General features: G+C 40.7%; 1 protein-coding gene across 6 annotated transcripts in view; it reads left to right on the top strand.

Annotated features, from left to right (window-relative positions):
* Positions 1-27675, top strand: part of lpp (LIM domain containing preferred translocation partner in lipoma) — a 116172-nt gene that overhangs the window by 66918 nt on the left and 21579 nt on the right. For all 6 annotated transcript variants that reach the window (XM_086046237.1, XM_086046233.1, XM_086046235.1 and 3 more), the window contains 3 exons: positions 3482-4009; positions 15902-16010; positions 26989-27158. In XM_086046237.1, coding sequence (XP_085902363.1) covers positions 3482-4009; positions 15902-16010; positions 26989-27158 — 807 coding nt within the window. The remainder of the gene's footprint in view (positions 1-3481; positions 4010-15901; positions 16011-26988; positions 27159-27675) is intronic.

The raw sequence follows: 27675 nt of genomic DNA, 5'->3' as shown, positions 1-27675 counted from the left end.
TGCATCACAAAACTTTGTTCTTTACTCACACAATGCGCGGATGCTTTGCACTGTTGGCTACAAATGTCCATCCGAGCATTAGCCGTTGTTGCCTTGTCTAAACAGTCTGTGGTGCCTGGGAGGCTGGTCTCTTTGCATCGAGGCTAAACAGCTGAAATTTGTGACCGACAAAGAACAAGCCAAATAAAAGGCAAAATATACTGAGCTGAAGACTGGATTATAGCGATTTTAGAGGCTTTCCAAAAAGAAAAAATGTTCAAATTCCAGATTGGAGTATCTGCCATGTGATCACTCCACAATGTTGTGTACAACCATGTTTGCTTCATGCAGCTACTATATCGGACTAATTAGTCTTTCCCAGTCCATTTCATTTCCAGACATTTGGCTGCATTTCCCCATTTATATAGTTTTATTTACCCCGGTAGATTCTGATATATAGTCACTCTATAACGTTGTGTGCACTAATTTTCATGTTCATGAAGTTAGTTACTAACAGTTCCGAGTCTCTTTTTCTCTGACATTTTATTATATTTTCTGTAGACAGTAAGATTTAAAACATATTTTATTTCAATTGGCCATAAATGGCCACGATAGAGCTGAAACATACAATGTGATGTAAATATTATATTGTTGATGCGTATAAATAGTTGGAATTAACAAAAAAATCCAAACCTTTGGGAAGTTTCATTACATTTTAATTATCACATGTAAAATTGTTTTAAAAGTAAGTGAGGTGGACATGAATGGCCAACGTAGATCCCAAAGGGTTTAACTCCAATCAGGATCCAAACTATACGACTTTCGGAATGTTTGACTGGCGACACCTTATCAGCCCAACTCAAGAAACACGATAGCGTGTTTTGTCTTTTTTGGGCGTGATTGCGTGAACTTTGTCACAATGGCCGCTCGGGCAGACATGCTATCTTCGCGGCCGGATCCTAAAAATGTATCCCGCTCGGCAGAGTGACTGATGGTGCGCATTTGATTCGTTTCATCACATTCCGCTGGTGTAATTGGTAGAAAATCTACCATGGCGGCGTAATTATTTTGGAGGGGGCCCCTTGATTTGCATTAGCCGCGGACGCGCTAACTTAAACGCTAGCTCTGGATGCCTGAAGAGATTAATGAATAATCGACACTGTTTAAAAGCCATGAAACATTTAAATGAAGTAATGTTTCTTCCTAAAGGGCACAGTGGAGATTTCGCTCCATACATATGCAGAAAAACCCTTGACTTTTTTCTTCCTTTTAATGAACATTAGCGCTAATCAGCCTGGCAAAAATCAGAGTGGAGGCACGTCATGTTTTTTTGGCGCTTTTTAACGTTCCTCAGGGGCCTCCCCTCCGACGTGGATTAGATGGGATTTAGACAAACATCGCGTGTGGCTCGGATGCTAACACACTGCTTTACGCAAATGTTATTGCAAACTTTAGCATAGCAACGGAGATGCTAAAGGCAATTGGTGTCATTCCGCCAAAAAGTGGCAGAGGAATTCCCTAATAATAAAAAAGGTGTTCCACTATACCCCAGACGTTATCAGACAATTGATTTTTTTTTTTCTGTTCCAGTGGACTCTGATGTGGTCACTCCACAGTGTTTTGTGTATGTTCTAGTCTGTTTCTGGGGAACTATGCCATTTATTTTTTCCGCCCAGTCTTAGTTTTTTGAGGTTATGTGGAGGCTGTGTCTTAGGCCATTAGTGTTTAAGTAGACTGCGAGATGTGGTCGCTCCTCAATGTTGGGTGCGTCCATGTTTATGTTCCAGGAAACTACAGGATTTAATAGTTCCATCCAATCTACCTTGGTTCACTCCGTTTTAATAGTAAATACTTTCCTAATAGACTGTGACATGTGGTTGCTCCACAATGTTGTGTGCATACAGGGAGCTACGCGCCTTATTAGTTATAACCAGTTTCTTTATTTAAAAAAAAAAAAAATCATATATATATATATATATATATATATATATATATATGTATTTATATATATATATATATATGTGTATTTATATATATATATATATGTGTTTATATGTATTTATTTATTTAGTTATTTATTTATTTTTTCATTTCTTCCAGTTTTAAGGGACTGTTTCTAACAAAATCGGTGAAACATCAAGAGCCAAAGCAGACTGGGCAGATATGTCACCTAGCTCCACGGACATGAACATGAACACACACAACAATGTGGAATGACTCGTTTTTCAGGTGAAATGGACAGTAGTGAGGCAACAGAGTAAATTCCAAAGCATCTTGACAGCAGCCACACAATGTACAGCTAATGGGCGGAGGGAAGGACGGAGGTCGGGATAAATGGTTGCGCAGGCTGGAAACGCCACATAACACTTGTGCTGACTCGGGCGGCTCGGATGGGAAAAGACGTTAAATCATTGAGATTTGTGACGCACTCCGCGTTTCCTGGGAAGAGTTGTGGCGACTGAGCCGCTCAGCCGGACGCCGGCCGGCTCTCAAGGCCGCGAAAATAATAACATTTCCATCACGGGGCGTCAGAGCTAAAGTATCTGTGGTGTCAGTCTTAATTGTTTTCCGCCCAACGCCACGTATCGGTGTCAAACACGCAGCCCGTCTAAAAAGGGTCTGTCATTAACCTTGGACGGCCTTATTAGGTTAGCGCCTGAAGACAAAAAAAAAAAAAAGAAGTCAATTACTACAAGTTACAGCACAAGGAGAAAAAGAGACAATCTACGCTAAAAGACCTTTGCTATTCCACCAGACATCTGCTCAACCAGGGCAACACTTTGCTTTCGACAGGGAAATGTCAAGTACCAACTTGGACCCCACAACATTGTGGAGCAATGACATTTCATAATCTACTGTGAAAACATGGACTGTTATGGAGAAATAAAGACAATAGTCTACAAATTAAGCAAATTTGGCAGAAATTATAAGCAGAGCTTGGAATTTTACTAAAAATTGAGCGTCAGTTATTGGTCATCCGACTGCAGCGTGGGTACCCATCCGTCGGCCGTCGTTTGCTTTTTTTTCCGGGGGGGGGGGAATTGTACCCGTCTATAGGCCAGTCCGCCTCTGATTTTAAACGGGCGTCCGTCGGCGAGTCCGACTAAACTTTCTCCCAGCTCTGCTAATTAGTGGCATAGCTCCATAGAACTTAGAGTATAAATGGATGCGTACAACATTGTGGAGCGGCCACATGTCAGACTCTACTGGAAAAAAGGGACTATTGTGGAGAAATGACAAAAGTTTAAAAAGCTACAAGATTTATTAATTTAACCCAGTCAGTCTCAGTTTTTGACGTTTACCAACATTTTTCCACACATCTTATTCTTATTCTTCTGGGCAGCTGCATGCATTACTAGTTTCATACCAGTATTCCTTGCTTCTTGATGTTTCACTTTATTTCACCGTAATAGTCACATTTTCTTGGTAGGCGCTGACATGTTGCTCCACAATGTTGTGTGTGTCTGCATCGTTAACCATTCTCTGTAATTTCTGTGCCTAGACCCTTGGCCCTTCTTCGGTGTCCACCCCCAGTGCTCCAGTGACGGGTTACAAGCGCATGGTCATCCCTAATCAGCCGCCTCTGACCGCCACCAAAAAGTCCACCCCCAAAGCCCAGGCCCTGGGCGGCGGGTCTTCAACGCTGCCGGCGAAGCTCCAGCCCGTGGCGGCGTCCTACGCTACCGCCTCCACTCCTAGCCAACCCACCTTCAACGTTCAGGTACGGGCGGCCCAGCCGAGCCCCCAGCACCCCACCGCCGGCGGGCAGCACTTTGGCGGGGGGCAGCAGCCGGCGCGCAGCCCCACCCAGGTGCAGTACATGCCGGCCCAGGCCAAAGGGCCCGACTTCGCCTACGGGCCGCCCCAGCCGGGCTTCTCCCCGGTTGGTCCGGGCACCTATCAGGAGCAGCAGGCCTACAGGAGAACCGAGCCTCAACCCTACCAGGCGGCGGGGCCCAAGAAGACCTACATTACTGATGTGCCGCAGAGCCTGGACCCCTATGATTCTGGACCAGCTGTTCCACCAAAGGTAAGAACAGTCCCACAACACTGTGGTACCGTGACTTACGAATGCTCCAACTTACGAGTCTAAAAATAAAATTTGCGAGGCTCTTTTTTTTGTAAACATTTCACGTATGAATAGGGACTATATTTATATTCCAGGAACCATATGTGACATTTTAATTCCGTGCAGTCAACTTTGTTTCTTGCAATTTTGTTGCATTTCTCCATTATAGGTCCCCCCAGCCCAGGAGGATGACATTTGGTCACTCCACAATGTTATGTGCATCCATGTTTGTGACGTGAAGGAAATATCCACCTTACAAGTTCTTTGTTTTGTTATATTTCTCCTTTATAATTCCCATGGTTTCCCGGTAGACTCTGACATGTGGTTGTTCCGCAATGTTGTGTGTCTGTTTCAACCTTGTGTTCGCACACGTTTTCTGTGTATGTGTGTGCATGCATATACAATATTTACATGCACGGTAAAGTGACTGGGGAGATGCTTGCGGCCTTTGATTGTGATGCACAGAATAAACTGTTGTTTTAACCTTTATAAATTTTTCAAAGATGGCATCCGTTGGGGCTATGCGCTATCTGAATCCATTTGTCTCGCAACGAAAAGAAAAAGTTACTAGTTGCTGCGTTTTCTTCATCCACGCCTCCCTCGCTGTGATTGGTGGTAGCGTTCGTGCAGAGATTAAAAGGTTTACACTTTATTTAGTGTCAGGTGGAGATGTGTTTGTTTTTAGAGTTACAACATGTCCAAATGGAGAAGCTCTGTTGACCTTCAAATGCGAGTAATACAGAAAGTAATACACTCCAAAATATGCTGCAGTCAGCAAAAAGTTCAACACAGTTGTTTTGAAATGCTGGAGTTTATAATGCGCAAAATCAATGTTAAAGGTAACAGCCTAAAATAAATGAAATAAAACAATGGTGAAAAAAATGAGTCAATACCTTTTGTTTTCAGTCACTCTAAAAACTTTCCATCTTACTTGACCCACCAAACTCATCATTCAAGTTCGTATTATACCTATATTTCATATTATACTTAATATGTGTATGAATGTGTATATAAAGGAAAAAAACAATCAATCCATTTTTAATTTAGATTTTTTAAAATGTATTTTTATTTAATTACAAAGCAACTTGTTTGCAGCATGTAGACCGTTGCCAACAGAGCTTTTAATAGTACCGTGCGTCTGTGTGCTGAGAATTGTCAAGTATAGTCGTATGCCGCAGAGAAAAACTTGCTGTAATGTGAACAACATCTCTGGAAAGTGGAAGGCCCTGGAGTTCTCCTTTAATTCAAGGATTCTTGTTCACATACAAAGCGCCTCCGCCGTCCTGCGGGAGACGTTCATCAAGGACCGTACGTGTTTTACTAAACACAAATTAGACGCGCAAGCCTAATTATATTTGTTCAAAAACAAGAAAATCTACATTTTTTACTTGAAAGCTCACTCGCCCGACGTCCCAGTTTGGCGCCAAAACACAAAAGGTGACGTTTAGTACGTTTGTTTGCCTTTGATGCCACATAAAAGAAAAGGAAAGAATTAATTAAATGCTATAAAAGCAAATGAGCGTGTTGTATATATTTAGACTTCACTCTCTAAGGTCTTTCTGCTGTGTGTTACCTCTGTCAAGGATGCTAGGTTATATAGCTATTCCCCCATAAGCAAGATTGAAAGTCAGACTTATCCATACTGCAATATCAAGTGTCAAAATTAGATAATTACTTCCAATTCATAAGTCTTAATGTTAAAGGCAAAGATTTAATGTTCTAAAAATAAAACTTAAAACACAACGATTAGACTAGATAAGATTGCGCAACTATTAGCAAACATTTAGAATTTTTTTCACTAGCTATAGCAAAAATATAAAGAAAAATAATACAATTAAATTGAATTTAAATAGATTTTTGACAAAACAAAAATATTAAAGCAATACAGAAATACTAGGAACGTACTAAAGAACAACGCTAATACTGTAATACAAAACAAATATTAGATGTAAAATACGTAAATTAGAAATATGAAAATCCTCAAAATGCAAGAAATAAGTCAACAATAATACAAAGGTATGATGCCACAAATTCAAAACTATTAAGGAAAAACACAATTTAACATTTACAATAAAAAAATTACCTCATAAATATGACAATTAAAATAATATAAATAGTACATGAAAGAATACATAAATTTGAAATTTGAATAAAATAACAGTAAATGAAACAATAGTTCACAAAATATACAACAATATAATACAGAATACAGAAATATTTGAAAAATACAGTAACAATGCAATGATGACAAAATTAGAAAAATATTAAGCATAATGAATATTAGATGAAAAATACACTAAAGAGTGGCAGAATACATTAAAAAATACATAAAATAAAAAAATGTTTTTATATTTGAGAACAATACTGATACTAGACAAAAAGTGCAAAAAATATTTGATAAAAATACACAAATATTAGACTAATTACTCAAGTCCTAGAAACAAATCAGACAACAAAAATTAACTAGAAAATTCTGAAATGTACAACAATAAAATCCATCCATGTTTCGCAAGACCTCATCTTCATCTTTCCCTTCATTTTCTTGTCACGCTTCTCATCTTTTTTCTTTCTCTTTGACAACTCGTCTCAGATCTGCTAAATACGGTACTGCCGATAATTAAAATTTGCAACGTTATGAAAACATTTGCTCCCTAATCATGTGGTGACTTGTTGGTAACCTTGGCAAATGGCGATATGAATTGACCGCCACCATCTCTTTAAATGCCGTTTTAGATTAAAGCCACACTAAAGAAGTTCGTCCATTAGCTTGATTGAGTGACGGAATATTGGGATGCTCTGTGATGGATGTCTTCATTAAAGCATCACCATGTGAATATTCACAGAAGGTTATGACAAGTTCAACACCCAAATCTTTACATTTTTTTTCTCCATCACTGCGTGAAAAATAAACGACCAATTTCCACGAATCCCTTCCACTCCCCGAAATGGGAACGCTAAGGCTAAGCGGGATGACGACTCGTGTTATTGCCGGCTGAGCTTGAGTGACGGCAGTTTTGACAGCAGCGGATTATTATTTCACAATCCCGACTGGCGGCTAATGTCCACCAGAAGGTCGGCCATGTTACGCACTGTTAGAAGTAGAGTTGAAAAAGCGTGGAACATTTTCCATAGGTTTTGGGGTAAATTTCAATTGGAAATTGAATTGAGAAATTTGGGAAATAATAAGAACAGTATAAATTTTTTTTTTTGTCCTAACCAGACAGCCATGCCAAATAATACGATTAAAAAGTATGACGTTTAAAAAAATAAAATAAAATAAAAAATCCTGACCGGTAAGGCTATTTTGATTGTCACTGAGTAAATTACAGTGTAAAATAGAAAAATAAGCCCGCGAAAATGGGGCAGATTTTATTTTAATTTTTTATTTTTTCAGATTTTTGCAGATTTTAAATTGCCCATTAAATCCTCTCCCTGGCCTCCATGTGAAGTAAAGAACCGAGTTGACTCGGTCGGTGGTCAGCCGACGTAGATCAGTTTGTCACACACATGCTCGTAAATAAGCGATTGCTCGCTCGCCCGCTCCCAGACAAACGGTGCGGCCGCTAAATAACGACCTCAAATCGATAGCTGCAGTCGGGAATGCAGCTCGGTGGAAAATGCCTCTCGCTCTCTTCTGCAAGCCAAATACATACCTTACAGCGTTACAGTATTGCCACCTCATACTGATATTGTGTTGTGTATCTTACTATTCTCACTGGTTATTTTGTAGGTGCACTCAGTAGGGGCAGTAGTGGCTGCTGGCTCCCATCACTTGACCACAGAAACAGCGGCCCCTACTGGCTCGTTTTATACCACAGTGTCCTAAAGTGTAAAACAAAACCAAAAAAAAGCAAAAAGTTAAGAACTGTTGATAATCCAACGTGGCAATACAGAGTTTGTAATATTTCGGTTTCTTTATTTCACGACATGAGGTCAAAATATTCGAAAGTCAGTATCGTTGATGAAAGAATGAACAGCATTGGGCAAATGTGTAAAAAACTACATTAAAAAAAATATTTGCACATGAGTAAAGGTACATTTAATTTGTTAAAAAAAAACATTTTAAAATCTTCTTTTATTTGAAAAAAAATGGATTCAGTTGTTTAAGAAAAATAGATTTTACTCATATCCATTACAAAGTGTAATAATGTGTTATGATATACTGTAATAATCATACTGTCGAATCATGCCACATCCGTCAGGTGGCTGGATTATGTCGGCAAAGGAGAGGTGCCCATGAGCATGAATTTAAATTTCTAAAGAATATTTCACAGAAATTTTCTCTGCTTAGAAAAGTCATTGAGTTCAGCTCATGAAAAATGGTAACAAAAACTCAAGTTTTGGATTTATATTTTTGCTTAGTGAAAATACAAAAATATTGATAAATTAATATATTGAGATTAAAAAAATATAAAGACAGAATATTTGATAGAACAACATTACTAGAAAGGTGCAGGAATCTCCAGTACGTCCACTTTAAATCTTGAAAATAAACACAAAAATATATTATTATATTATATATATTATATATAAATCAATACATTAGTACAAAATTATAATGTCATTAACTCTACACGATAAAGACACCTCAAATAAATTCCCCTCTGTCCCAACAACCAACCCGTCAGTTGTTGTTATGTTGTTTGCCTTTTTAATTCTTTTTTTCCGCCCCTCCAGATTGCTGGTGGCGGCCCCTCTCTGCACTCAACAGATTTTCAAATATCTGTTTGCAGGCGCATGTGTCACTTCCAAACACATGACCTACTTTTGTACTCACGCACAATCTTACAAACGTAAAAAGAAAAAGAAAGCCATTCCCTCTCGCTGGCTCGCATACATTACACGTTGTCTCTTTGCGGGAATCCCGTCTGCACGGGAACACGCGTCCGTTATGGCTTGAGCCTTAATTTTTAATTACGGTACACAGCTGCTCTAGAGTTATATTTCTATATTTTCTCCTCCCCCGTCCGCCCCCACTCTGCACCCCTCAGCATTTAATTGGAGCTGAAAGAGAATGACCTATTTTGTTTGGGGAACATTTAGACTTATGTGTGCTCCTCCTCATGAGGCGGAAGGTGGCCTTGGGCTGCAAGGCTTCCTCTGGAGGAAAAATGTAATATTAATAAAATCATAATGCATCATATTGGCAATCAGCAAATTCGTCAAACAGGATTATGAAAATACGTGTTGGCGTATAAAAAAAGATTAAACATGCAGCTAGCAGGGGAACATGACGAAGCAAATTTCCCTCGAAACCAACATGGAAGCACATGACATTGTGGAGCGACTACATGTCGACGTCTACTGGACACAATCGTCAGTCATGATGCCGTCTCTGCGTTTCATCAAGAAACTAGTTAGATTGGATGAAGCTAAGGAGTAGCATAGCTGCCCATGTTACGCTACTTCCAAGGGATTATTATAGGGAGCTTGGAAGCAAAGTTTGATTACCTGCTATGAAACAGAAAGCTGTAATAAACAGCCAAAAGCCCATTTCACTTATGCTTTTGGTGGGCATGTCTATCACGAGTAGACCACAAATAACTCAAGAATGCATGCCTGAAATGACACAGTAAGTCTGCCATTTTGGTTGAAGGTGGTCATTTTAGGGTCAATTTGGCGTGACAAAGGTTTCTGAATTTCCAGGCAGCGTGGAAGGAGCGTTTGTGCAACGAAGATGGGACTTACTTGTGGTCTACCCATTGTCAGAGCAATTAGCTTGATTTCTGCCGAGTCATGTCGCTCACTTTTGTTTCCCTCTTCCTCTAATTGCTTGGATTGTTTTGGTAACGTACAGTACGGGTTGCGTAATATAGTATGTTGAGAGACACAACTATTTAGCTATTGAATATCATCTAGGACTCACTTTTAAAACAGCTACTCTTATATTTTGTCTCAGGAAAACTATTATTTACACAATAAGTGCATTTTTTTATTTTTTATGCATGGATTATTGGATTTTCATGGGTGTGTGTAAAGAAAATGTCCTCCAATTCTGGCATGACTTGCATCTAATTCCATTTAGTTAAGGTTGATTAGAATGATGTACTGTATTTGGATGTTCGTCGGAAGATACAGAAGTGCTGCGATGGTGGGCGGGACATGGGTAGGTCGTGTCACGCTCCCATCAGCAGCGCTTCGTGCCACTTGACAGACGTCGTCAGTCGCCGACTGACATTTGAGAGCCGTCGTCTCCAATGTCACTCAAGTGGCGGCTTGCAAAAGGCACGAGTTTGTCGCCCCGAACAAAAACAAAAACAAAACAAATGTCTTCATGTTGGAGAGCACATACAGACACACACAAACACAGCCGTGTTTTTTTCTTCTGGTTTCATAGCAAACTGCTAAACTATTAAGCATTTTAGACTCCATTTTGATTTTTCAATGGGTCCTTCGAAGGTGAACATGTTCTTTAGTTTTTGACCAATCGCTTCCAAATTTGAAACTCATATATGAGTCAGACCAAATATTTTGGATTTTGTCATTGTGTATTTTGAACATCCAGCCCCCAAAGCCTGTTCGATTTGTTGACAAATTTGGTGGCTTTGTCTGTTATGAGGAGACTTGCAAAAAAGTCTCAAGAAGCCATGCCTGAAAAAACACAGAAAGTCAGACATTTGCTTTTTTTTTGTATGGAATATACTGTTTAATTCAGAAATATTTGAGTTTTTGCCACTGTGTAATTTGAAAATTCAGCCCCTGGAGCCAGTTTGAGTTAATGCCATTAAATTTGGTGGGCTAGTCTATCATGAGAAGACCTACTACAAATCTGAGGAAGACAGATCTGAAATGAGACAGGAAATCTGCCATTTTGGTTTGAACCATTTTAGGTCAATTTGGCTATTTCCTGGGTTTGGGTTCCTTCAAAATCAAATTGTCCCTGATAATTTGTCTCAGTGCTTCAAAATTTGCACTAGACAGATGGGCAACGCTACATTGGGAACAATTTGAGTTTTTGCACTTGCGTGTTGGCACAGCTTGAAAGCAAAGTTTGATGAAATGTAAACAAAATAGTAATAATGCCACAATTTTGAAAATTCTGCCCCAAAGCTGTTTTATTCAAACATGATATTTGGCAAACATGGCCATCATGAGTAAACCCACAAAAAAAGTCTCAAGAAGGCATGCCTGAAAAGATACAGAAAGTCTGCCATTTTGGTTGGAAGTGACCATTTTAGGCTCAGTTTAGTTATTTCTATGAGTTGTTAAAAGGTAAACACGACCTTGAGGTTTTTGTTCAGTTGCTGCCATTTTAGACTCAGTTTTATCATTTTCATTACAAAATTTATAGACACATTTTTTGGAACCGTGTGTACTAGACAGATGTTTGACAGTTCTATGGTTATCATTAGACTTTTTCTCTTTTTTTTTAAGGACATCGCTGGTAGTCTTGCGTACCAAAAAAATAAAGCAAACTAAGAAAAGTGACAGTGTACTGTCATATATTACTGTATAATGTAATATATTACTGTCTCGTGTAAGGCATTACCGCATAATCTAATATAGGTTTTCTGCAGCTTCAACAATCTTTTCAGACGAGACAATGGAATTATCGGAAGATGGAAGTGGAGAATTTTATTATTAGCGTAGCGGCAATAAGCAAAAAAAAAAGAAGAGCAGGGCAAATGGACCGCAATGTTTGTCTGTTGGGATTCACGTGGGATGGAAATGTTTTATTGGATTGGAGTGACTTTAGAAAAAATAAGTAATTTGTTGTCGTGTGGCGCCGCTAAATGAGTGATTACTATAGCTTAGGCGACTCGCTTTCACCCAAACAATGAAAGGATTGCTGGGATCAGTCACACACTCGCTTGTTGTGCGGCGCGTGTGTGTGCGGGTGTGTGGGTGTGTGTGTGTATTGTGTATGTGTGTGTATTATGGGTGTTGATAGGTCTGTGGCGTTTGGGTAGAATTAAACATAATGTGTGGTGTTATGTGACACCACAAGTTGACAAGATGGCATTTCTTTTCGCCACTAGGTGGCGCCATGCTGTATGTATATCGAAAGCTCATATTGTCTGTGTCATAGATGTCTTCAGCCCGTGATGTATGAATGTGAAATTGGGAAATTTTTTTCGTGTACGAACAGGGAAGTTATTCAGCATTTCCTCTTTTCTAGAGAAAGAAGTATAAAACGCTAAATTTGATGCCCTGTCATCATCATATACTATTTCAAAAACTAGATTTTTTTTCCCCGTTATTTCAAGGTCTTGAGATGGAAGTCTGCCATTTTAAATTGAATTTTATTTGATTTTAGGGTCATTATTGGTCATTTCTAGGAGCTGTTCAAAGGCTAAATAGCGGTAGACATTTTGTCCAGTTACTTCGAAATTTCAACCACGTATAGCAGGCAGATTGTTGACGCTAAGATACAAATATTTGAGTTTTCTTAATTGTGCATCTGTGAATCACGGCGACAAAGTTTGGATTATCTGGCTACCTGGTATCCATTGTGTCTCATTGTGCACACGGGAGGAAAGAATGTCTGCTGCTTTTAAAGCACAAAGGTAAATGTAAGTTAGTGTCCCGAGGGGCCGAGGCAAACAAATGATTGCATTGAGACAGATGGAAGTCAAAAAAAAAAAAAAAAAAAGAGCGTCGATGATTTCTATTGTCGCTGGTGAAGGGGGAAAAAAAATGCTCGTCGGGAAGTGCGGCGGCATCACAAAAGCGTGCGGCGGCAAAGCAATTTCTTTTTTATTCAAGTGAAAAAGTCTGGGGTGCTGTCACAAAAGAGAAGCCTAACAAGGCGCTTTAAACTCTGCCACCGCATCGCTGCGGGCTGTCAAACGAGCAGATCAGGTATATAAACCCAGCTTCAAGTCAAAAAGTCTGTTTGGGGTAATCGCTGCATTTTTCCGCTGCACGTTTGATGTGCAGCTCAGATTACCTACGTAAGATCTCACTGTGCCTTTAAAAAAAAACCAAGACCAGAGTCCTTAATAGGTCCTGACATACACTTCCTTTGAGGTTAAGTCGACGTACTCCAATTTGCCTCCCTTCAAATCTGTGTATTATTTACAAAATACCACACTTTGACTCTCACAAACGCTGTACAGTGGTATCTTGAATCACAATAGGGCTGCGGTGATTATTCGAATAACTCGAATAATTCCATTCAAAAAAAATGGTCAAAGCAAAATCAGGAAAAAAATGACAGAAAAATGTACCTTCTGGGAGTTAATAATGTAATCAAATGGTGGGTGGAAGCATCAAAGAATGTCGTCAGTTTTCAAGGGTGGTAAATCACTCAATTACACGATTGTGACTGTGTGCATGAGGCGAATCACATTCAACTTTAATAACTTTGGTTCACGGCACAATAACTGTTACTTTTCTAGCAGAGATTATGTTTTGGTGCATATGTGCCTAATTGATTCAAGAAAAACATTCCTCAATGATGTTTTAATTCAATAACAAAGGTAATATTAAAGTGGCACTATTGAAAATATCGGCGACAAGCTCATTTGGTTTTCTCCCTTGGCTCTCTCCACTTTATAATAATTACTTTCCTAAATCAAGTTTTAAATAATACAAGTCTTATCTGATGCACCTTGCCAGAAATGTTTCATATTTCATAACCGCATTGAGTTACATATCATTCCGAGACAGTCTGCATCACAAATGATTCGATGACATTGAGGCGGGAACTTACTAATTGTTACTACCTGCAATAATGAAGACTTGCTATCTTGAAAAACCTCCATCCTTCACATTCTTTACCTCCCTTTCTTGCTTTGAATCGCCCTGTTTGCTAATTAGTCAAACAATAGTGTAGTTAGGGCACGGAATTATATATGGCTGGACTATCAATGGCCGTAGGGAGAAGCCACCTGCGGCCATCTTACGTTGGCATACTGTGTATAAATGAGAAACAGCTGCAAGCAAGGTCGCGGGGAAAACCATGAACTGGATTTGATTAAGTGGAATGGATTGGATAATGACGTAAGGCGAGGGGCGTCCTGAGGAAAAGGGGGAAACCCACAGATTTATGATCATATTTAAGAGAATAATTATGAATTAGGTGGATATTTATTTAAAATACATTTCTGGTGCCTTTCTATTGAACATTTGGTACATTTTATTTAAAAAAAAAAACATTAAAATGCAACCAAATCACTTACCAACCAAATTTTAGGGGAGCTTAACTCCCCAAAATAGGCTTAACGAGCCCACTGCCTGCACTTTACGTGACCATTATTGTTTAGAAATGATTTTTTTTCTGATTAATGGATGGGGAAATATGTACAATACTTTTTTCAAATTATTAATATAGTCGATATGTGCAGCCCTACTTGCGACAAGTTTAATTCGTTTTGTGACCAAGCTCAATTTACTCGTCTATGAAAAAAGTCTGCCGTGGTTTTATTTTTTTTTACTCCGTGGATTATTTCTGTTTTTTTTCTGTTCATTTCTATTGCGCAAGGTTGTTTAACATTATTTAACGGCTGAGGGAAGATCACATTACAGTATTTGTGAGTATGTGGTGGACTTTTAATCTGGATCATATCGAGCCACTCTGTTAATTTCTGTTATTCGGTGTGGTGGTTGTCATGAGTAACTGGTCACTGGTTTGTCTGCATCGTCTTTTGAATTCGGCAAAGATCCGGTGTACTTGTATTATCCATAATCCAATATCCATTAGCCAAAATGCTAACATCACACTACTAGTTGCTGTCTCTGGCTCTTGTCCAAATAGATACTACCCAAGACTTGGACACATAAAACGAGGGAGGGTCTTTGCACGTCGTTATCGTTAGAAAAGCAAAAGACCTTCCGCTCGATCCGCATCGACTGGTCTGATCTGGGATTGAATTGAGTCGGAACCTTCCCGCCGCTCCCAAACGTGTCAATTAGGAGGAACAACTCAAAGGTCACGATAGACGTCAACCCGAGGTGTGTTATTGAAAATCAAAGCCGGCATAAGATCTACGTGGCGAAGGTCAGAAATGCAAAGAAAGAAAGACAGAAAAAAAAAAAAAAGGCCAGTTGAGCAACGCTGAACAAAGGACACCTGTGATGGCACAAGATAAGCACGGGTGGAAATGTCAGACAAAAATGGGGCTTTTTTTTTAAAACTATGTATTGTATCTATCCATACACTCTATTTCTAGTCTGTTAATTTCTATCGTGCAAGGTGGCAGTTGTCATGAATAACTGCAAGGGATTAGATTAGATTTTAGTCAGACTTTGTGGAACGGATTCTTCGCGAAAACTAAGGTTCCACTGTACTGTAAATGGCGAGGAACAAAGTTATTACAGTATTTGTATGCTACATAGATTTTCTGTCGATTATTTCTTGTCGTTGGGTTTATTTCTATTGTGCAAGGTGATAGCACGCGCCAGGCTTTTAGTACTGCACAGATTGCCTCGTGTGAATACGTCCTGACACAAATGAACAGCTCAAGAATTTATTTATTTTTTTTGTATTCTTTTTTTTTTTTATTCTTTTTTTTGGGCCCAATGCAAGGATGAGTCAGGGTCGGCCTTTGTTCCACGGCAGGACGTGAGCGACCTCCTTGTAGCGCACCGCCGGGGCCTGATCCAGGGTCAGCACTCTCGCGGGAGGGGGAGACACACCAACAGCAGCACCCGCATGCATGCAAATCGCACTCGCCGACTTTGACCTTCAGGCGGTGTTTCATTAACATGGTGTGCGTGCGCATACCTGAGTGCGTTAATTCAAGCCTTTCAATTTTGCTCATTTACTCCCCCGCAACCACAAACAGACCACAGGTGATGCTCAGCAGCCAGGTGGAAATCGACGCAGGTCACGACTGTTATTTCATGACTCAGCACTTTTTATTTGTATTCATTTATTTTCAACTTTATGTTTGTTTGTGTTTCCTTCAGAGCGGAGGAGGCGGCGGACCACCCGCCGCTCACCCCGAGGACGAGCTGGAGCGCCTGACCAAAAAAATGCTCTTTGACATGGACCACCCTCCATCCGAGGAATATTTTGGTAAGTGTTTAGTTAGTTTTGTTCTGGATTATTTTCACTTTTATCAATTTCTATTGTGCCAGGTAGCGGTAGTCATCATATGACACAAGCACGCGACCAACTGTGCCATGAACTTTTTATTTGACTTTATTTGTTATTTGTGCTTTATTTCTAGTTATTCTGTTTATTTCTATTGTGCATCCGTCTGGGTGTGACCTGGACTTTTTTATTTTTGCGTAGATTTTTTTTTTTTTTTTTTTGTGGAGGGTTGCCGTTATCATGACCAACTGGCAACTTGGAATTCATTGAATTCCACGTCTACATGGTGTATGAAATAATTTTCTGTTGCCTGATTATTTCTAGTCATTCGGTTTATTTCAATTGTGCAAAGTCGCGAATATCATGAATAACTTGCCAGGAACGATCTACTGTAATTAGATGGAAAGACCACATTTTCCCAAGCATGCTGTTTGGACTTTATTTATTGATTGATTTTGTGTAATATTTGTTCTTTTCTATTGCACACTATTTTCTTTTTCTTTGGGTGGGGATTTTTTTCCATTTTCCTCTGAGGTGTTTGATAATTAATTTAGCTCTCATTTTCATAAATAAAAATATAACTGCCAGGATTAAACGTTAATACTCTTTCGGGGATTGAACGAGGATTCTCCGCATTTATACGTGGCTGATATTTTCCCGCCCTCTCTCCCCTCTGGAGCCTTTAATCCCCCTCGGGGGTGGCGGGGCGGGTAGGCTGGCGTCGCCTCACGTGCCCATTAGATGGCTGGCTGCGGCGGTGGCGTGTAGGTGTATTATGATATTAGCGCTGCCGGGGACATGTATTTAAACTGCTTCTGCTTAGAGAGGCTATGATGACGAAGACCTTAATTGCCTGCCTGGCTTAAGCACAGCAGAGAAATGACCCTCAAAGACCCTCAAAGCCTCGCTGGCCTCAATTTTTTTGGGTGGCGTGCGGACATGTGAGTTGACGGATGGGTCGCATGTCAGCCGAGGTAGCCGGTTAGCTTTGCCTGCCAGACAGTTCAGCAATGTTGTGTTTTAGAAAAACCGGCTCTAACTCCACAATTTTGAAAATGTAGCTCACAAAGACACGGTTTTCCTTTGAAGACAATTTAAAATCTGTCTGTCACGAGTAGACCCACAAGAAAGTCTCGATAAGACATTGCAAAAAACGACACAGGATGTCTGCCAATTTAGGTCGAAGCAGTAATTTTAGGCTCCTTTCCACGGGGATAGAAGAAAAATTGAAATTCTAACTCCCACATTTTGAAAAATCAGTCCCTGAAGACGAATTCCCTGACCAAAATGAAATTGAATAGCCTTGTCTGACGTGAGGAGACCTACGAAAAAAAGTCTCGACTCGGAGGCTACCATTTTGGTTAGAAGTTTGTGGTTCGTTTTACGCAGATTTCTAAAGGTCAGTAAAAAATAGGAAACGCTTATCCCTACAGTTTTGAAAATTCAATCCCGGAGTTTGCGTTTTACGTCACCGGCGATGGCGAAGTTTGATAACTCGCCACGATAGCCACTACACTCCATCTCATGCTTCATGAACCTCTGTAAACCAGGATCGGGAAAAGATTAAGGCCTGGCTGAGGTGAGTGCAGGAACTCATTAGCAGAGTCGGTTGGCCGTCCACAGAGAGACCCCCGCTAACAAGCCCCCCACGCCTCTTCTTCCTTCAGTCACCACAGCAACCTTAAGATCCATCACTTAAATCTGCCATGTTTTCCGGAGCCAGTCTCAGAGCATGAGACTTTTGTAATTACAAAGAATGTAATAGCGCATAAGCCTCTGCACACTTTGTTTTAAGAGTGGGAATGGGGGTTGGGGGCTGGGGGGGTTCTGACGGGGGGCTCTCGGTCGCCGAGACCCCGGGGCGAGTAATTAACGAGATTAATCAAAGTAGGCCGTGATCTGGACCGAATCGTTGTCTTTCCCGAGCAAAGTTCCACCGCTATCGCCAGGGTCTTTGATGAAGTTGAAACGGCGACGTCTCATTGGTCCACCGGGGCTTTGTTGAATTGAATTAATGTTATAGGCCTGCTATGAGAGATCCTCAAGGCAGACTTAAAAAGGCCTGCCCACTCTCCTCTATAACTGTACTAATAACTATAAATTAAGGCTGGCTGATTTTGAAAAATTATCTAATTTATATATTTTCCCCCCTCAATATCGTATTTGAATATGTGATTATTTTTTCAAGGTCCTCCTCCCATTTGGAAGGAATAAATACATCTGTATTATAATAAACAATATGAGATTCATCATAGCTAAATGTTTTGGTCGCATAAGTGAGGCTTACGCTAAAACAAATGCAAATGAAGCATGAATTAATATGATTTAATATTTTGACTAACAAGCTAACAAATGACTGCCGACACCCAAAACTTTATCTATAGCGTTAGCATTTTGAGCTAACAAAAAAAAAAAAAAAGAATTTAATGAATGATCTCTGTGCTGTGATTGGCCAGTCTGCGTTTCATGAGTGTGGTCAAGTACTCATCTTGATCTGGGGAAAAACCTGAAAATGAACGCGCATGGCGCAAAAAAAAAAAAATGAACGTGTTAGCATCTTTGATTTAGAGCAGGAGTCTTCAATCCTGTTCCTCGAGGGCCGGTGTCCTGCCTGTTTTCCCATCCCTCCCGGCTACAGATATTCACCAAAGGTCTGCAGAAGCTGGATAACGATCCCGATCATTTGAATCAGGTGTGTGTTGCAGCAGGGACAGACGGAAAACAGGTAGGACACCGGCCCTCGGGGAACTGGATTGAAGACCCCTGATTTAGAGTCTTAGATTAGATTGGAGTAATCTGAAGGAGCCTCTTGTACAAATGTCATCATCCGTCATGTTTAATCCACTTAGCTGCTGCGTAGGTGTACTCTGCGTGCGTGTTTGTGTGCGTGCGCGTGTGTGTGTGTAGCGTGCAAGCAAATCTAATAAGACGCAGCAGCGGCTGTACAAATTCCCTGGCATTTGTACGTTATGTTGTCGTCGCTACACGGCTGTCAAGCAAAAACCAGGACAAAAAGCTGAATAATTGAAAAAGGATGAGCGGCTCTGCATTATTTACAATTAGTGATGATGGCGTTTTATTTCTTTTGCTTTGTGTTTTGTTTTAATGCGGAAACGACAATTCCTTCGTCTTCTCTCTGTCTTCGGAATTTTCATTCACATGTATTGACAGTAGTGAGCTAGGTAGTTTCTTAGGTGTTTCATTACTTTGGTTGACTAGTATATAGTAATAGTGAGTTACTTAGTTGGTTTAGGTGGGTAGTTTGGTAGACCTGTTAGGTGGTAGGTGGGTGTTTTGTTTGGCTTGGTAGGCGTGGTTGGCTAGTTAGCTTAGTTTGGTAGTTTGTCGGTCGGTTGGTTTTTTGCTTAGTTCTTTAGTTTGGTTACATAAAGCTGCAAATAATTCAAAAGATGAGAGGATCTGCATTATTTGAAAACGTTGATCATGTCCAGTTTTCCTTTTGAATCGTTTCATTGTGAGTTTGAAAAGTCCTTTCTGTTCCCCTTGGCGACTTCTTACGGTATGGAATCAAATATAATTTTCATCATGTCCAGTCAGTATTGACATAAAGTTACTCTCCAGTGAGGTTCCCGAGCTTCCGTGTGACTTTTCTTTCATTTTAATTAGTGGAGTCGATACAAGCGTGGAAAAAGTGGGAAACCTTTTGCCGTTTTTCCGGGAAATGTCAGGCGGAAGAGGCGTCATAATTCATGAGACACCTCGCATGAAATGTTGATGAGGAATCTTGGAAGACTCCGGACGGCGGATCAGCTGAGGTAATTGGGTCAGGTGGAAGTTTTGCTTTTTCTTCTTATTTGGTGAAGGTATTAATAGACCCCTTCTTTAGACAGCAGCTCATCTGACGCAGGTCGCCCTTAGCAGCCTCTCGGGAGTTTGCTTTTAGGTGCTGCCTGGCTTGTCAGAACAAGGCGATATCAAATCCAAATGAAAGATACAGGTGTCAGAGGAGACTGAAAGGATAAACCCTGCACCACCACCTTCCACATCCACCATCTTCCAAACACTGCGTTATTTTTAGAAATGACTTCATTTTTGTCATTGGTAAGCCAAGCAAATCACTATTTTGCGGAATATCCCTCATGTTCTCCCTTACTGTAAAATGGCAACCCCAAACCAAAATGACAGATTTGAGACTTTTTGTGGGTCTCCTCAGGATAGACGTGCCAAATCTGAACAAGTGGGGGAGTATGGTCCCTAATCCTACCAAACATCAAATATCACCAGAATGAACACACTTCCAAATTCAAATACTACAGCCCAAAATACAGATGTATACAGACACATAACCACAGAGATAATAAATCATAAGTTGCTTCATGTTCATGCTTCATGTTCTTTTTTTTTTTTTTTTGTGGCTCTCCATGGGATCATTTTTAGCTTTTTGCCTCCAAATCTTCTCCCCGCTTTTAATCTCCTTACAGGCCCTTTAGTTGTTTCCTCTTTTTACTCCTATTTAAGGATTTCCTCAATCACAGCATTGCCTCTTTGTCATGCTGTGCTTGTGTGTGTGCGTGTGTATGTGTGCGCGCATTATTATGATGCGGCTGGAAGGAGGTCACCCAGCAGCCGGGGGCATCAGGGGCCATCAGTCTGGTGACATGGCAGCTCTCCTCTTAAGCCTGGCATCAGTGTCCTTCCACCTACACTGGATTAGGATGCAGTGTGTGTGCGTGCGTGCGCGCGCGTGCGTGACTGCAAAAAGGCCACATGAAAACACACAATGGCCACACATGATCCATCAGTGTGCTGCTCGAACCAGGAAGTAGACAGACAGCAAATGTATTGTTGAATAGAATTGTTACTGCAGGTTTGTGAGTTGGCTGATTGGTTGGTTAGTTTGGTGTCTTTGTTTTAGGTTGTTGGTTGGTGAGTTTAGTACTTAGTCATTTACTTTGTTAGTTTGCATGTTAGTTAAACTCTTTTAACTCATATGGTGCAGATCACTTAAATTGAAATTTTCTTTTTTGAAAAAAAAAAAAAAAAGTCAGCAAAATGTGATTTTTGTTTGTTTTGCTCTGGGACAAAAATGACCCCGCCCACTTTGCATCTCCCTGGTCCTGACGACGGACTCCGCAGCATCAGCTCTGCTTTCTAGTTCCCGCGCCGCCGTGTGCCAGCGCTTCTCTTTTCTTCTCTTCTCTTCCCTTTTCTTGGCGACCCGAGTCTGCGCTTCTTGCTCGCTCTCTCCCCCACTCACTCTCTCTCTTTCTCTCTGGCAGCGGTTCATGCGAGGTGACCGCCCCCACTTTCCCCTCCCCGTCCCCCCATCGTCTCCCCCCTCGGGCCGGGGCGCTCGCCGGCGCTCCTGCCTCGTTGAGACAGCTCCAGTCAGGCTTGCAAGATCAGCTGGCGTGCGAGCGCATGCCAGGCTGCCGGGCGCTCACGTTGTTGCTAGATTTCATTTGTGAGCGAGTGTTTGACCTCGGGAGTGTGCAGACATCTGCATGCTCACGCACGCAAGCACACACAGGGAAAAACAGGCGCTATACCAACCCCGCCCCCCCGAAACACACACACACACACGCTCCACACACATGCTACACACACATACATAAAATCACCTGTTCCCTGCCTTGACTCCACGCCGACCTGCTCCTCAAACATGTAAGCTACACTCGCTGCCCCACCGCGAGCCCCCGACGGGGTGAGTGCTAATGTCGAGTGGCATGGGTTGGTCTGCTGTTTGCTGACACTGGGAATGAGATTAAAGGCAGGGTTACGCAAAGCGCGGAGAGGCGGCCATGACGGGCTGTCGTAGGCCACAGCGCGTTTTAGGGCGAACCAGCGTGGACGCCAAACAGGAAACCGAAGCCGCGTTGCACTGGAGTTGCCGTGAATGTCATGCCTCGTTTTAATAGTGGAGCCCAAGTGATGAATGGAAACACATGCTTCGTTTGCTGGTTTAATTGGATGGGCGATTGGTTAGTCAAGGCTGTTGGTTAGGTGGATAGTTATGTCATTAATTTTGTGGTTGGTTGGCTAACGAGGTGGTTGGTTAGGAATTTGTTGTAGTGGTTGGTTACTTAGTCATGTCGTCAATAGGGATTAATCGGTTGGGCAAAGTATTGTAAAACGGTCAAAGGTGTTGCCTGGAAATCCTATCTTTATTTTTGTTAGCCTGAAAGGAACAAATTTAGTTAGTTTAGTGATGCTTTGCAAGTTTATTTGGTTGGTAGGTTGGTTGGTTAACTGTTGGTTAGGTTATGTCAACGGTTCTTTGGTTGGTTAATTAGATGGTCGATGGGTAGTTCGTTTGGTTTTGATGATGGTTACTTATGTCATTTCCTACGTTATTAGTTTATTTCTTAGTTGGTTACGGAATTGTCTTGGTGTGTGGTTGCTAAGTTAGGTTGTTGTTTTGGTTTGATGGTTGTTGGTTTGTTAATTGTTTAGGTGATTGGATAAGTGTTTGATGGGTTTTACTCACGCATACTCAGTTTGCTAGTTTGGTTGATTAATTTGATGGGACCGTCGTGAGACAGGTTAGTTTTACCTTGGACTGTCATTGGATATCTGGTTGTTAGTTAAGTTCATTGGGTGGTTAGTTTCGTTTATTGTTAGGTTGGTTAGGCGGTTGGTTTGGTTTGGTGGTTCGTAAGGCATTTGGTTAGGTGTTAGGTTTGTTGGTTTGTCGATAGAAGGGATACTTAAATTCCTATTTTATTTGGTTGATTAGTTAGTCATGTGGTTGTTTGGTTGGTTAGGCATTTGTTTTGGTGGATGTTGACTTATGTCATTATTGATTGATTGAGTTAGTTGGGGAGTTAGTTACATTCAGCTTCCTTGTTCATTAGTTTGCCTGCAGACATCGTCTGCGTGCCCTTTTGGGGGGCGGGGGGGGGGCTGGGGTGTTGTTGGTTGCTCGCAACGGTTGCGCCAGCGAGTGTGCCGTTCTTCATTTTCACACAAGTGGCTGGAAATAAAGTTTTTCCTCTCCCACAAGAAAAAGTTGCGTGCGTGCGAATGCTCTCGCCTTTTTTTTTTTTTCCTTTACACGCCGCGTCTTTGATTTGCGAGGATGTAAGATCAAATTGAGGCGCGAATGTGCGCTCCCTCACTGCCTTGATATCACCATGTGTGTGTTTGTGTGCGCGTGTGAGATTTTTTTGCCTGTGAGTGTGTGTGTAAAAACACGCACAGAAAAAACAAAAGAAGGCTTTCCTGCCACTCAACAGCCCTCTACTCTCGTCCCCAAACAATGCCGTCTCCCTGTCACTGCCGATACATTAGAAATCAATTATTAATGGCCCAGAGTCAGGGTCCCTTTAATCTTTGCCTTTTATCCAATTAAATTGTCTAAGCATCGCCAGGCAGCTCGCGGGGAACGTGCACAAAAAAAAGGTTTTCTCCTCTTCTTCTTTTTCTTCTTTTTTGACTTTGGCAGAGAAGAGACACTTCTGAAGCGGCGAGAATGAAAGCAAAGAGAGCGAGTCATGTGTAAATGAAGCTCCCGCCCTCCCCGTCACACTTGCATTGCTTGTACAGGAAACATTTGAAGTGGAGACATTAAGGCTTCCATTCTATTCCGCGGGACGCTCGGGACAGCCCGGGCCGTCTTTCATGATTCCTTGATGGGCCCGCCACCGACCGTTTGGAAATTGTGGAAAGGGTTGGTCGCCGTCCGTCCTTCGGGTAAATAATCGCAGCGCTCGGAATTGTATTATTCAGCAAGAACGATCACGTCGGGTCTCGTGGCTACGAATTATTGATGTGAAACACATCTTCACGCAAAAACATTTGTTTCGTGATCATATGGAGCTGTGGAAAAGTTACACGCTTGCAATAAAAGCCTTACTTGGAAAAATGGAATTGTTCACTTTTGAAGCCAATTTTGTTTCTGGAGAATGCTTAAGTTTGGAGCAGAAAATTAGGAAATTTATCATTTACAAAATTAAAAAATATTAATTTTGTGACCCATGAACAAAAAATACAGGAGTACTGCGTAACTTGAGGACTTCCTCTATTTGATTTTCGTCATTGACATGAAAAAATATATATTTGTCATTCAAAAGCCCAAAAAATATCAACATTTTGTCATCTAATATAAAAAAAAAAAATTATCATGTGTGAACAAAAAAATCCCAAATATAGGCACTAATGAGGAAAATAAATCTGAATTTGGGGACTCATGAGCATTTTATTTTCATTTATGAGAGAAAAAAAAATCAAATTTTGTCACTCACAAGAAAAAAATGGAAATATTGTCAGTAGTAAGTAAAAAAGAAAAAGAATTTTGTCACTAGCAAGCAAAAAATAAATCGTAATTTTGTAAGTGGGGGAAAAAAATCATATTTTTGTCAGGTTTGAAAATTTGAACATTTTGGTCACGAGGAAAAAAAAAATTCATTATATTCAAGAAAGAAAATTGCGAATTTTGTAACTTGCAAAAACAAAAAAGTGTCACCAATGAGTATTAAATATATTCATAGATATATATCGGTCAAAATTATTTCTTTTAAATCTGGTAAACTATGAGAAAACTATGAGAAAATATCAAGCGAAGCGAAAAAGAATACATAAAATTGTTGCACTTTGAAGCAAGAAAAATTTCACTGTCAAAATCCCCGAGCAAAAAAACAAAAGAAATTTCTACCCCCCAAAAATGCAGTTGGTCTATAAGTAATAAAGTAGAATCATTTTGCCACAATAACTTCCGATTTTCTTTTTCTTTCAATTTTGAGCATAAAAAGTGGGGAAGGGGAGCGGCGTGAGGATTTCCGCGAGGTTTCCTGCTCGCTGTTTAAAAGTGGGAGCCCCGCGGGACACGTTTGGCATTCCCATCAGCTCACCGGAGATGGCCTGTGATCCCCAGCCACTAACAGGCTCCGTCGACACGCACGCGCACACGCACATGCGCTCCGTGTGAAGTGATTACCCCTCTCGTGATTCCACCGACACCCACATGTTCCCCTGAGACGAGCCTTCCCTCCTTTGTTTAATGTGACTCCCGTTCCGCGCAATCGGTATCGGTGGCGTAATTGAGGCGCAGAGGGAGCTCATGATTGTGGGAATCATTGGATGATATTGTATGAAAACATGCCAATCAATTTCAAACTTGAAGGTTTTTTGTTGTTTGTTTTTTTTAACAAATGGGATCTTTGTATCGTCTTTAAGTGTGTTGTCGTCAAGGTGTTGATGATATCCTGTTTAACTGACACATGTAGAAATCCATCTTTAATTGTATTTTTAAATATTTGCTATTGTATTGTATTAAGGTCTTCCAAAGTATTTTTAAAATCCCGTTTTAGAAAATCTTGTTCTTTCACTGCATGCTTTTTTTTCATGGTTGCTATTCACATAATTTTACAGTAATTGTTTCCCAGGTGACGCAAATCAGAATTGTAACTTGGGCGCCAAAATCCGGAAGCGTGTTGTATAAATCCCGCCTTTATTTTTCCCTCTGTCACAGCCAACATTCGAAAAAACTTTACTCCTGGCTGACTTTGGTAATCCAATCAATGACTTGATTGAGATGAGAAGGCCCAACAGCCACAAGCGTCGCATCGCTACCTGCCAAACGTCAATACAATCAAATATCAGATAGCAGTACACACGCTAACAAGCTCACGGGCTGCCAATCATCCGCCAAATCGCCCCAAATTGAAGGGGAAGAGAAATTAATGAAATGTGCCGTCAGAGATGGCATCGCTCGTCAGATGTGTCAAAAAATAACCCATTCTCTGATATCTCTTTCAAGGCTATTATTGTGAGATAGCGCTAATGAAATTGACAGTGGCATTAATTGGGCGTGCAGATAAGTGGCATTGAGTGGAGGACATCTTAAAGCCAATTAAAGATATCGCCGACGCAATTAAAGATATCCAAATGCCACACCAGTGCGCAATCGGGCTATTTCGCCGGCAATCATATCTCATAGCTCATAGCTCGTGACCCCTTTAAAAAGTTTGTTTTATCGCACCGACACTTTATTCTCTTCTTTTGTTGCTTCTCTTTGTGGGATTACATTGAAGCCACGCACACGCGGGAAGTCGACTTTCTTCCGAGACGGGATCTGAAGTCAAGTGAAGTGGTCGTCTTGGAAATAGTGGCCGTTTGCCCATCCATTTGTGCACATTTTCATATTAGAAGTGCGAAAACAAGACAGACAAGCATACCACTTCTCTTTTGGTGCATAATAATAAAACATACTAGTATAATACTTTCTTTTTGCAAAACAATGCCTTTTTTCTCAAACATCCACAACTTTTTTCTTGAACTTTATCTTGTAAATATGACTTTTTTTTTCAAGATGGTTTGGTTGAACAATTCAAACTTTTTTTCTCTTAATGCTCCTTTTTTTATCGTTCGTTGCTGTCCTGTGAAAAACATGTACTATATGTCCAATTTAGGATTAAAAAAACAATTCACATTGCTGCCTGACACTTAGGAAGGTTTGGACTTTTTCCCCCAAAAATTTGACTTCCACAAAAATAAAAAAAATATTACATAAAAAAATGACATGAAAATCTAACTAAAAAGAAATACACTACTATTTATACATTTGAAGATATACACTTTTTTTCCAAAATGTTTTTTCTGAAGAATATAAAAAAAAATTCTCAAAAATCTAAATCTTATTTTAAAAAATACAGTATATCTTTTCTATTTTTTTAACATGAAAATGCCTCTTCAAAAAAAAAAAAAAAAAAAAAAACCTTTTTTTTTATGGGATCCCTCGAAATTCTAAAACGATACAACTTTTTTTTTCCCTGTAACATTGTGTCACTTTAAAGAATCCCACTTTTACCAATTACCCTTCAGCACAATGGACTGGGAGAAGTGTCAGGTGGTAAGTGTCACACTCATGTCCCGTTGTCAGTAAAAAAAAAAAAATCCCCACTTGACTTTCCATTGCATTTATTGTCCGAGCATGTTTACTTCCGATCTGCGTGTGACCTTGAAGGCATCGCTCACCCTCCCTCTTGTCTTCTCCCCCCAGGGCGCTGTGCCAGCTGCGGGGAGAACGTGGTGGGCGAGGGCACCGGCTGCACGGCCATGGACCAGGTCTTCCACGTGGACTGCTTCGTGTGCATGACCTGCAGCGGCAAGCTGCGCGGCAAACCCTTCTATGCCGTCGACAAGAAGGCCTACTGTGAGCCCTGCTACGTGGTGAGTGCCGTTGCCGCTTTTTCTTCAAAGCGTGTCGCACTTGAACCCGTGGGCTTTTAATAGCCAGACTGACACTCGTCATTACCACGCCGCTGGCCCTTGAAAAAAGTTTCCTGACCTTTATTGAGCCAAGGCACAGATTGATTAGAAAAGTCTCAAAGCGAACCACCATGAGTAGAAAGTTTGGGTTGACTTACGCTTTAAAGGCACGCATTCATACCACGGATACTCCAGTACGTACAGTGATTACAATACAAAACCAATTGATTTCTTTAAATTCTCTTTCATTAGGTTTTTTTTTTTAAGGGCAGTTATGGATTTTGTTTACTATAGTTAAACAATGTCTGTATGTACTGCGAGCGTAAATGAGTAAAAAGACAAAGTTGCAAAGACTTAATAATCATCTCAGCTTCTCTTTGACTTTTTTTCTTCTTATTCGTGTTTTGATGGAGCCGATGCTATCTGCAAGTCGATGGCGGCGATACGCCGATAAGCTGGCATTCCACCGCTCTTTGTG

The sequence above is a fragment of the Filicampus tigris genome, chromosome 12, assembly GCF_054856515.1.
Source record: "Filicampus tigris isolate MCC_2025a chromosome 12, RoL_Ftig_1.0, whole genome shotgun sequence".
In the NCBI taxonomy this organism is placed as follows: Eukaryota; Metazoa; Chordata; class Actinopteri; order Syngnathiformes; family Syngnathidae; genus Filicampus; species Filicampus tigris.
The sequence above is the reverse complement of the archived record's forward strand: the minus strand, read 5'-3'. Positions and strand labels throughout refer to the sequence as shown.